The sequence below is a fragment of the Maylandia zebra genome, linkage group LG14 (genome assembly GCF_041146795.1).
Source record: "Maylandia zebra isolate NMK-2024a linkage group LG14, Mzebra_GT3a, whole genome shotgun sequence".
Classification (NCBI taxonomy): domain Eukaryota; kingdom Metazoa; phylum Chordata; class Actinopteri; order Cichliformes; family Cichlidae; genus Maylandia; species Maylandia zebra.
The window spans coordinates 35,120,483-35,132,792 of NC_135180.1; the positions used below are offsets into that span (position 1 = coordinate 35,120,483).

The following is a 12,310-nucleotide window of genomic DNA, read 5'->3' on the forward strand; positions in this document are numbered from 1 at the left end:
GTGAATGAACATGGATAAAAGTACATTTTTCCAAACACTTATAGTTAGAGGTTGCCCCCTCAGCATGCAGTCAAGGTCTATAGTCTTACTAATGACCTAATTTATTCAGATGTGTTGCAGCAGGGACACATTTAAGTTTCAGGACACTGGCCCTCAAGGGCTGGAGTTCGATACCCTGCATCAAGGCATGTAGACGAGGTTATAGTGACCTGCTGAAGTTCAAGCATGAGAATATGGAACAAAAGATTCAAGAGACTTTGAATGTTGTGTGGTTGTTGGTGTCGGACATTTGCCTGCTAGTATCAACTGAGGGCATTTAAACACCACAGCCTGAGTATTGTCGCTTATCATGTCCAAACTGGTTTCTTTATGACAACAAGTTCCCTGCACTCTTACACAAGTTTAACATAAAAAAAACTCTGGTATGTGATGCACAAAGATAATGAAATTAGAGTCTTTTTTTTTTCTTTACACAGTTGCATATTTTATTACAAAACATCAGTACAGGTAAACAGGTTGTCAAAAATACACAGTATCTGGGCATTCTGCCCTACACTTTAAAACATCTTACAAATCTCTAAAGCGTAGAGGAAAAAAGTAAATAAAATAACTGCCATGACGGTATTTTAATATACCATTAGTAATATGTCAGTGTGATACGATAATAAATTACTCACTGTTGACAAAACGAGTCATTCATAAATATTTTGGAGTTGCAAGCCAGCTACTCAGAAAGGACGTATACATAGAAAGCAACTTCAATACATAACCTGGATATAAAAATACAAAAACCAGCACTTGGGGTGCTTCCTCAAACATTTCATCCCGTCGGGTATTTTAGCAAAGTTGGTATAAATTCCTACGTGTTCCTACAGTAACATCTAACAGAACTGAAAATGAACTTGTTCCCTGAAATGTCACCTTTTCTAAAATAAATACTGTTAGTTGAACAAACTTATGAATCCATATTATGACAAAACTGCCACAAAAGAAACCACTGAGAAAGTGAAGCCTGCTAAAACTGGCAGAAACTGACCTGATTCATGAACTGCTCACAGCGTGGAAGTCAGCACCATCTGGACTCAATCACCTGATCAATAATACATCTGAACAACAAAGTGCTGTTGCATAACGGCTGCAGATACCCGAGGTGACGTGACCAGTGGCTTTGGACTGTCACGCTTGAGTGGGTGAGGATGCTTTGTATATCATCACAGTACTGTAAAGGCTCTAAAACATCTTTTTAAAGGAAAAAAAGAAAAACTAAAATACAACAGTGCACAGAGCGGTTCACAACCACCATCTGTCACATCATTTCCTGAGCCACAGCTGCACTCAGGAAACTCTTCAGACGAGACTAATTCTGCTTTCACGCTTTTCAGTCTCTGCGTGAAACGCCAAAATCCACCAAACGCGGTAACTATTTTGTTAATGAACTAAATGCTGTTTCTGTGAACATCTTTTAGCCAATCCACCCGATCAATACTTTTGATGATAATCTTTGATTCCTGCCCATTTTTACTGTTTGAAATCCTGACATTAATAAAAAAAAAAAGAGGTTAAGTGATTTCTCTACTGAAGATTTGACCTATAACATTAGTGTTTCAGCCATCCTCTCCATCCAATATCAGTCAAATCAAATCTCAGAGCTCACACTTTACATTTGTGGTAACAAGGAGTTGTCTCATGTGCTGCCCTGACAGTCAAATCGCTGCATGGATGAACACCAGTGCATGACTGAAAGCTGCCTTTTCTTACATCCACACTAACACTTTTTAAATGAAAATGATCTCCGTTCTGATTGTTTTAGCAGTTTTTATAAATCTCTCCAAACCAGTGGTTCTCAAACTTTTTATGGCATACCCCACTTCAGAAGCCAAAAAAAAAACACCCCAATCCCTAACAAATAACAAAAGGGGGGGAAAAAAGTTGGATTTTACTTATACAAGGTGCATATCATCAGTGCAACAGCATCAAACGTATTCCTCCACCCAACAAAGGGGAAAAAAAACATCAGTTTCATTAGAATTTTTCACCCTGTTGTCAATGCCACGCAGTTTGAGAACCACTCGTCTAAACTAGCATGCTGACTGCTCAGGTAAACTGAGCAAGCCTGCGTCGGTGTAAAGAGAAAGAAGGCACACCGAGGACTAATGCAAATCTTAAAATGGTCCTTTAAAAGGAAAAAGATCTCCGTGCAGACACGCGTTTCTGACACATTAGAAAACAAGCATGTCTGCCTGCTCCATCACCGCCGACCATTAAAAAAAATAATCCAAGCTCAGACTGCATTTTTAAAAACTCTCAGTGTTAGGCGTCTTCTATAGCGGTGTGATTGTTAGGTCCAAACACAGTTAAGGTTACAGTTTAAAACTAAATTGTATTAATGTGGATGTACCCAGAGCTTTACTGAAAACACAGTAGCTCACACATGCACTGCAGGCCTGAATGTCCTCAACATTAACTGGCAGAGCTGTGCTGAGACAGTGCACAGACCTTTACCTGTCCCGGCGGTTAAAGGCTGTGTAATGATCGACAGAGGACAGAGCAGACGGCAAGTGAAGGGTGTTCATGCACGCAAGCCGTTTTTATAAACTCTACCAGAGTTTATGATAAAGATGCTCGAGCTAATTCCTTCCCCTCACAAGATTTTGATAAGAGACTGAAGCAGATGCTGGTGGAGAGTGAAGATGGGTACATCAGACTTGGATTGAGGGGGAGGGTTTATGCTTCTGCCCCCTCGGGATCATCATTAGACTGCGAAGTAATGTACAAACCATTAATTTGTACTTAAAATGGATTAAATCCATAATTGTTATTTTTCTCAGTGTTGTACAGACACCTTAAAGTCCAGTGAGGTGATTTCTTTCCTCCTCTTTTTTAACATTAGTCCAGCGACTTATTTGTCCTGTTTGCACATTTTTAAAAAAGCTTGTGCACACAGGATTTTAATAAAAGAAAGAAAGAACCTTTACAGGACTTTAGGAGCGCTGTAGTTTTGTGTAAAGGATAGCTGAATTTAAAAATTCATACACAAAAATAACAACATCAAAATTCTTAAATGAGGGCCACATTTCACAAAATGTTTTTTTAAACAAGTAGTCGCTCCACAGTTAACCCAAAGATACTGTTTTAAAGGCGGTCGACAGCTCTTAGGGGGCTTACAACAGTCACTATACATAATAAGTGTTGCCTTGTATTCATCATGCCAACTGGCCAATCAGAGCAGGCTGGGCATTTTGGGAGGTGGGTGTTATAGAGTGTGGTGAGAAAGGGGAGTGGGGGGAGAAAGGTGGCAGGTACATAAACAGGTCATCCCCAGCTGTGTGTCCACCTTCAGTGCTTCTGTGCCCAATCACTCCCATGTCTATGTCTACCAGGGATGTGTCTATATCCTGGAACAAGTCCTCCACAGTGAAATCCCCAAGGTAGCTGGACCTCATTACCTCCATGCTGCCGTCTTCCTGCTGCTCCCTGCAGTCACCGGGATCTCTGAGACCGTGATTTACCAAGGCCACGCTTCCCTCATAGGGCTTGGACATGTTCTCCAAGGGCCTGAGGGGTATCCGTGGAGGTGGCTGAGGATTCCCGTCTATAGTAGAGTCCAGTGCGGCAAGAATAGAGGAAATGACAGCTGAAAGAGATGAATCAGTATCAGTGGACATCGATCCCCAGTCCTCGTCATCCTCTATACTGATATGGAAATTTGATTCACTCGAGTAGTTTGTCTTTTCAGTAGAATTTGGTGAGTAATTTAAGGAAACCATGGGGCAGGTGGCCAGAGCTGAGCAGCTGTCAACCGTTACAGCAGAATGACGTTTTGCTGCAGCGGCAATACTTGCTGTCAGTGCAGATGAAGCAATACCTGGAGGTTCTGACACCTCCACGTTGACTGATGGTACCATAGACATCTGCAGGCTGATCTGCCGCAGGGTGTTGGCTATCAGGACGGACCGTCGCAGGCTGGGCTCACGTAGCTGCTGGGAGAACTGATACTTGTTGAGGGAAACTGTGAGCAGAAACTGCTGCTGGCTCTCCCAGGTGGGAGCTCTGTAGTCTGAAGCCTCCTCCTCTATGGATAGTTTGCGCTTCTGCCCCTTCGGCATCATCATCGTCATTAAGCTGCAAAATAAGGCACAAATGTTACTGGGTTGTAATAAATATATCACAGGTCATATTTTGTGGTTTTTACATTTAGAATCACTTGAATTCAAAAACTGAAGCTGCAAAAGAATAATATCAAAATGCTGCAACCACCAACAAAGTAATCGACCAGCATTCATCAATAAAAAAAGAACTACAGGATTTTGTTTTAGTTTGGGGGCTGTGGTAAGCATTTATTTATTATAATGTATTTTAAATTTAAAAAGGTACAATTGAGGACCAGATATATGGTCTAAGACAGTAAATATTTAGAGAAATTAGTAGGATTTTTGTGAAGATTGAATTTCACTAACAGAGACTATTTAGACCAGGGATGCCAAGTTCATTATGGTTGTGAGCCACGTTGATCTTAAATGGGCCGAGCCAGCGAAACTCTTCCTTCTGTAGAAGTGAAGATATTTAACTAGACGTTTAATGTAAGAAAAAGAAGTGACATTTCAACCAGCACGCCTCCCCTCAGCTTTTCTACATGACAAAGAAATGCTACTGTAGCAAATCTGTCAACACAAATAAAAAAATTACACAATCTATCCCCACCCTCACATTTTCCAAAACCGGACATAGGCCAGATTGGAGTCTTGGCCAGGTCGATTCTGGCCCTCGGGCCTTATGTTTGAAAAAACAAAACAAAAAACAAACAAACTCAAACCACAAGCCTGCGAAAGATCTGCTTAAATTCACCCCACTTTTAAAAAATGTGCCAGACAACAAAAGGTGTCATTTCTTGTTTACCGCAAAAATGATATTACAAACCAGATGATGCCCGAACGATGTTAAGATGCAAAACAGAGTGCAGTATCTCAGCCTCTCACCTTTATATTTACATATGGACATACAGAGTTTCTGTAACTAGCAGGGTTCAACATAACCACTGTCCCTGTCTTGATGTCCCCAGTAAAAAGTGTGTTGGCTGTTCACATCACCTCGGAAGCAAACCGACTAAATTAACCATATCCTTTATCAAAATATCTGCTGAGATAGTTTACTGTGCAAATCAAGAAGAAGCAAAAATTAAAGTTATCTGTATGCAGATAAACTCTTTAGTTTATAATATAGTTGTTATAAGATCATAAAATAAATCCTAAAAATGTGACTGATTTTTCTGTACCCTTTGCTGAAGGATAACAGCACAGGGGCAAGCCTAAAGAAAGCACTTACTCCAGTAAATGTATTTTAAAGCTTTAACTACTAATTTATTACAAAGTTCGATCTCAATACAAAAAAATTGCAAATAATTTATATTTAATTACTACAGTTAAATTACTAGTACATAAAATACATTTTGATTGTCAGGTATAACAATACAGGAGTCTAAAAATTCTGACTGGCTTCCTTTTTTAAGCTTTTTGTTTACCCCACAACTGATTTTACAAACCAGGTGATGCCTGTTAAGATGCAAAAAGTGGGGCAATTTTCGAAGAATCTCAGCCTTTCGCCTTTACATTTGACTACTGTAAAAATTCTAGGCCAGTGGAGAAAACTGCTGCATTAAACTAGACAATTCATTTTTATAATCCAAACAACTTATCTAGGTGTAAAACAGCTTTTCAAACCATGTCTCAGTCTTGTGTGGGAATCGCCACACCACCAAATTGCAGTCTTTTAGTAAAAATGCTAATTAATGAGACGATCCGTAACACTACACCCCTGGATAAAGTTTGGAAACACATGGATTTTTAAAATAACAGTTAAAAGAATCTCAGGACCTGCCCTTGTAGAGCTCAGACTAAAATGGTGAGCCTGTAAATGAGCATAACAATGTGGGTACTTTAAATGGAGAGTGGGGGTTGTAACTCTGGTTTCACCGCGTAGGAGGGAAACAGTCTCGCCCGAGGCCATCGGGTAAAAATACAAATTAATTCGACTTACAGTCGAAATAATCGACTGAACGGAGTTAAAACCGATCTTAATTAGCCCACCAAACAATAAGTTCGCGATCAAACACATGTGGGAAGTAAGAGTTGTTTTAAGCAAACCAACCTGTTGAATCACTTCCCGTCTCTCCGCCGTGAGTTTAGTCGTCAATGCTTTTGCTGCCTTCGCTTCGACCTGAACTGGCAAATTTACCCTTAAGTTTTACTCGGTTCATTCATAAATAAGTTAACGATTAAACATCGATTTAAAACTCTTGTTCTAATTTAAAAATCCCCAAACGCTCTTACGTCGTTAGCTTCAAGTCTGCCTTCGCCTTCTCCCGCCCGTGATTTGAGTTTCATACCAAGAGGTTCAGAGTTGGGGGTTGGCTATAGGAAGGCATTGTGGGTAATGGAGTTTTTATACGTTACATTCCACCAGAGTAGTTTCCATGTACGAAACGCATTAAATACACGCTAAACGAGCTGTACGGCTAATATATTCTAAAGTTTACATTTATTAAACTTGGAAATAGTGTAAATTAACCCCTGCTGCAATTACCAGTTTGTTTAAATTCTTATTATATAATATTCTTTGCACTAATTCCTAAATGATTACATCACCAAGTGAAGTTGGATTCCAGTCCTTATACTGGCTTTAGTACAGACTCTTTTATTAAAAGAAGAAGAAAACTGGAATAATACTTGCTGAATAAACTTACAATTCAGCGAGTTCTAATTCATCTGTGTTTTAAGTTAAATGCTAGACTTTCAAGATTGAAATGATTCCAGTAGATTGATTTTATATCCAATTCAGAATTTTAAAATGTATACACATAAATGTCTACACATTTCTGAGCATGGCACTGAAAAATCAAAACAAGAAAGAATAAACGAAAAGGAAAATACGTATGGATCCCACATGTACCTGTCATACACAGCAAAGGTCATTTTAAGCCCAGTAAAATTAATTAGTTTGAATCAGTCTTCTTCAAAGCAGATGAGAGTTATTTACCTGAAAGCGACCGTCAGTGAAGGCCCCACTCTACTGCCCCAGATCACGAGCGTTTATGTTTTTATGGTTTCGATTTTAATTGTAACACCCGACTTTCAGTCACATGAAGAACCGGATAGTCAACTTTAAAAGGACAGCTGTAGCTGCTCCTCTGCTTCTGCACTGAGAAGCATGACGTGCTCGAAATATAAAGTAAGTTCCGGTTGTGGCTTTCAAAATAAAACCAAAGTCCTCCCCCCTGTCAAGCCTAATCATAACTCTACACACTGAAAATATGCAGTTCTGTTATTTGTTCTCCCTAGTCTCGGGTAAAGTTTGGGGATTAAAAAAAAATCTATGTATGTATTTGATTCTCTCCAAAATAAAGGGTCAGGGTGGGGGAGTGGCTGGGGTCATCGTCAAAGATTACTTAAGACCTCATAGTGTTAAAAAAAAAAAAAAAATCAATGGATAGTATATATCAAGTTTCAAAGTGATCACTTACAGTTTTCAGTTAATAAGAAATTAAATTATATTAAAGTCCTGCTAGAAATGTCTTCCCACTTGGCAGCCATCCTTGAATCCTTGCAGGCAGTTACTTTTTAAGTATTGTTTGTAATTCACAGGTTATAATCCAGGAGTATTAAAGTGGGATTCTTTGAATCCCAAGTCCCTTCTTTTTATAATCTAATGTGCCTGAATATAACCTTTGCATTATAAATGTCAATGAGTGGAACTGCTGTGCGCTGTAAAATGTGTGAAACTAGAAACGGTGTAAAAAGGCGTATTCACGCCTCACTTTTTTTTTTTTTTTTTTTTTTTTTTTAAAAACACCCAGTTTATTTTTGAAGTGAAAAGATTTCCTTATTTGTGCAGCCTCTTCACGGTGAATTTGGTACAGCTTGGTCAGAGAACTGTGCAAAATCTAGATATGCTTGGTTGTCTTTTCTGCAGGACACACACAAGGGAGACTGTAACCATTTCGGCTTAAAATACACCCTACCACTTCACCCGCTCGAACATGAGTCGAGGAGTGGAAAACAGATTTAGTTCTCTTTTAAATGTGAAAATGTGGTAAAGTTCAACACAACTTTTAGTACAGTAAAGTCTTTTATTTTTAGGACAATGGTGAGAACAGTAAGACTCATCTCATGATGTAATGATTGAAATGCAGAAGAAGAAAGAAGCAATTAAAGAGCTGAAGTAACACTACAGGTTTGGCACTTGTTTTTTTGAAAAAAAGATGACCATATATGCAGCTAATAATGAAAGAAAATATAAGAAAGGAACACCAAGCAAAAGATGCTAAATCATAATTACAAAAGGGAATAGAAAAGACTGAAGCAAGGACAAAAAAAACCCCCACACATTAGCAGTTCAACACAAAACTCTTCCCTTCATTCATCGCTCAACATCAATAACAGGAAGTGATTTTAAACGGGGCATAAGCAGTGTGCACTACAGGACTATTTGTACTCTCCGCACACTCCAACAGTCTTGCCGTCCCACTCCGACGTGGAGAGACACTTGACGAAGAAATGTCCCAGATCGTGTTTAGAGATGGCTCTTCCCTTTAGCATGTTCTCTGTCACCACGTAATTCTCTGTCAGAGGAAGGTCACCTGGAGATGAGGGCAGAACAAAACATTTAATTTAAGAGAATGTATGAACGCTCTCCTGATTTGCAGCAGAGACGCTGCACTCATTTTAGACCACGACCCACATACTGTCCCATTCTATCTCAAATGGGCTTGAAGAGCAAAACCGCTAAGTAACAGCCGGATGAACAAACTCGAAAATCTTCCCTTCATTGAGTGTAAATGAGTACAAGTCCATTCTGACGATATTTACTTTAACCATTGATTTAGAAAAGAGATTATGAGCAGTCTGACATGTGTGTAGAAAAGTAACTCCTTTCCTTAATCGTCTCACTTCGTTGTAGTAGGCAAGGCCACGATTAAAGACACCTTTTGTAAAACCCGTCTGCAAAATTCAGTACAAGAATTCACCACAAGAGGGCAGCATTTAACAAGGAAGTTTTGGTATAATTGTGCTGCCAACCTAGTATTATATTTTTATGTACAGACAGATGAGTTATAAGTTTTAACATAAAGGTTAAAATTATATTGAACTATACCAGAAACTGTTTTTCTGGACTTTCTTTTTAGCTGGTTTCAATTTTTTCCAGATTGAATAAAGCTGAAAAATGGACCTTTGCAACCAAAACTCTTGGCTTCCTCTTACTACTGACCTCCAATGTGAGGAGGCATGACAGCCACATAGTCCAGCCCTGATGTCTTCAGCACGGTGTACATCCTGTCATGGTCCTCCGTCACAGGAACCAGACGTGGCGGCACTTTAGAGCGATCCCACAGAAGGAAGGCTGGGAAGAAAAGAGATGAGAAAAATGATTGATTGTACAGACTTCGATGAGCTCTTCAACTTCCTTTTTTTTAACGCAGCGAGGCATACCTGACATGCAGCCGATCACTTTGCGGATTCCACGCGCCTTCATAGCTTCCACTATGTTCTTTGTGCCCTCAGACATCATGGTAGTTGGGCCTAATGAATACAAGTTAGATTAGAGATATTACACACACACACACACACACACACACACACACACACACACACACACACAACTGCAGAACAGTACTTGATTGTTGTTTTGCTTCATTCCTACAGATGCTCCACTGGGTAAAAGTAAATCCAATGTTTTAGAGAGCACCATAAATATAAACTCAAATCTCTATTATGTGCTTTAGTGACTTAACTGATGATTTAAAAGATCAATAACGTGAGTTAATTGATCTTATAAGTTAATATTAATTTAAAATTTAAAAGAAATGTCTTGTTTTTGGTGGGAAATTAGTCAATTAAATGTTGTTTATGTGATTGTTCGGCTTGTCTGTCCGTTAGCAGGATTACCCAAAGGTCGTAGATAGATTTGCATGAAAATTGTTCCCAGAGGTGGGCTTTGGTCCAAATTTGAAGTGATACAATATTTTGGCTTGATGCACATCTGCATCCAGGGATATTTGAAAGACTTCTTTACCGATGTGAAATAGGAAATAGTAAAAAGTTGAGAAACACTATCTTGATGAATATATCAAAAAGTAATCCAGAGCCAAACATCCCCTGGATCCAAGGACTCAGTTCATGCATGTTGTGGAGGAAATGTTCAGCCCTGGAGGGGAGAGACTTCTCCAGTTTTTATAGAGTTAGTAGTTTCTATACAGTCCTTAATTTATTAAATTATTCAATAAGCTATGCATATGTTATTTAGTTTTATGCTATAATTCTCATTCATCTCTATACTGTGTCTTTTCGATTATGTCAAACTGACCCAATGTCATGTTTTACATGTAATAAGAATGCTTTGGTGACCTCTAGTGAGTGTTTTACATCATTACATCACTGAAATATATAGTCTTTCTCCTGAAAGGTGAACATGTAAGTAAGGAAACTGAATTTTAAGATTCAGTGACTGCATGCAATTACAATTACTATGAATACATGAAACCACATAAACTTAAATCCATGCAGTTCCATTGGTATTAATTTAAGCATTGAAATAAGTCCTCTTGAGTTCAGGTAGGCTGGCGATATGATTGCAAGAGTGCATTTTGATTTAATGTCTTATTATATTTGCTTGTATGTGCAATTCTTCAGCCTTACTGAGGTCATTCCTGGTGCCTAAGATGATAATAACAGCATCCTGGCCCTCCAACGTCTTCTTTACATCGTCTTTCTTGAGCACATCTCCCACCACCACTCTGGATGCCTTGTGGTCATCAGGCAGCTTGGCGGGGTCACGCACCAGCACCGTCACATTGTATCCTAAAAAAAAAAAGAGAGAGAAAAAAAACCCATGGAAATTAAACTAAACTTCGACCATAAACACCTAATTATGAAACACTTTCACTTATAGCATACTGTGCTTTTTGTTTTGTATTGAAGTCATTGGTTTCTGTGCATGTTGCAGGATCTTACAGTCATGGAAATGTGTTGTTTTTATCAAAGGAACAGGGACTTGTCTTGGTGACACAATGACAACAGATCATCTCACCTGGGTGCCAACCAGCACACTCAAGATGTCACTTTCTCCTGTTTGGTTACTGTGCAGAAACTGCTAGCAACAAACTGCTTCAGAAGCTTTTGTTGCTTGTACTGTTTTTTAATGTGTTCCTATGTAATTTTGTAGTTTTTAGCAGTATTCTAGTCTTCCCTGTACTTTTAATTTAATTTGTTTAATTGGTGCTATACAAATGCAGGTTGACTGGTGACTCTGTGACAGCTTCAGGAGAGATCCCACCCTTTACTGTGGGGGCAAGATAGCAAACAGCTTTTTACTATCAGCTCTCTGTGTCACAAACTGCCGTGACTCAGCAAAACGCTGCCTGTGCCGTTAAACATGAGTCGACTTTTTTTGCCATGGGTGAGCAAAAGGAAAGGAAATAGAAATGTTGCTAAATCGAATGAATCATATGACACAGTGTGTTTGTGTAAGGGATTTTGTGAGAGGAGCAGTGGGTTATTGCAGCTGTACTTCTAATGGGGGTTACAGAAAGTTAGAGCAGAGAGTGACATTCATCGGGGATTACAGTTTACAGTTTACAAATCAGGCCTTGAAATGTGTTCATTCAGTTCATTCAACCCTTTAAAAAAATTAACAAAACTTGACCAAATACATGTGATATAAAAAAAATAATTATGTCATAAATATTCATGCGAAACTTCTGATTTTAACAGGCTGAGGAACATTTCTACCAGCTTTTTGTGAAACTGTTACAGTTAAGATGTGGTTATTACGCAAGGGAATCCCGTGACCTCATGTTTATCACCCTATTGTGACCTCCACAGGTGGACGTGTAACTACCCTGTTACAGGTGCACGAGGACGCTCAGAAAACAGTCTGAAGCATCAAAGTTTGTTTTGCCTGTGCGGAAAACTCCAACTTTAACTCCAACAGTAACAATGCATGAAAAGCCTACTGAAACCCACCTGAGAGACCCCAGTGTGACTCCCGCACGGTTACACAAATACATGATCTCTTCTATTTCGTCTGTAACTTATTTTTATTACTCTTATTCCTCACCTGCAGCTACTGCTATCGGCAGGGTCGCCAGCCCGGTCATTCCCGTGGCTCCAAATATCGCGACGTTTTTAATGGAGTCCGACATCGTTCATAATAAGCGGGATCCACGAGACAGCAACACCTGGTCAGCTGAAGAGTGTCCGGAGTAGGAGATGCATTCACTTAAAAATACATCTGGCCTTTAACGAAACGCCTCTTTGGC

General features: G+C 39.2%; 2 protein-coding genes across 5 annotated transcripts; both read right to left on the reverse strand.

Moving 5' to 3' along the window:
• Positions 1 to 467: 467 nt before the first annotated feature.
• Positions 468 to 7,192, reverse strand: sertad3 (SERTA domain containing 3). 4 transcript variants are annotated; one of them, XM_012924246.5, is made up of 3 exons: positions 6,327 to 6,395; positions 6,145 to 6,213; positions 468 to 4,122 (listed from the first exon to the last, which is right to left on the reverse strand). In XM_012924246.5, exon 3 carries the CDS (start codon positions 4,116 to 4,118, stop codon positions 3,204 to 3,206), a length of 915 nt encoding a protein of 304 aa, XP_012779700.1. In that variant the 5' UTR covers positions 4,119 to 4,122; positions 6,145 to 6,213; positions 6,327 to 6,395; the 3' UTR covers positions 468 to 3,203. The 4 variants fall into 4 exon arrangements, with proteins under 4 accessions (XP_012779700.1, XP_004569666.1, XP_004569665.1 ...); XM_004569609.6 differs by having other exon boundaries at positions 468 to 3,634; positions 3,866 to 4,122; positions 6,145 to 6,395; XM_004569608.6 differs by having other exon boundaries at positions 468 to 2,757; positions 3,447 to 4,122; positions 6,145 to 6,395.
• Positions 7,193 to 8,102: 910 nt separating this feature from the next.
• On the reverse strand, positions 8,103 to 12,310 carry blvrb (biliverdin reductase B). Its single transcript, XM_004569610.5, has 5 exons — positions 12,109 to 12,310; positions 10,689 to 10,850; positions 9,483 to 9,572; positions 9,262 to 9,393; positions 8,103 to 8,632 (listed from the first exon to the last, which is right to left on the reverse strand). The coding sequence occupies exons 1-5, from the start codon at positions 12,191 to 12,193 to the stop codon at positions 8,478 to 8,480; spliced, it is 624 nt and encodes a 207-aa protein (XP_004569667.3). The 5' UTR covers positions 12,194 to 12,310; the 3' UTR covers positions 8,103 to 8,477.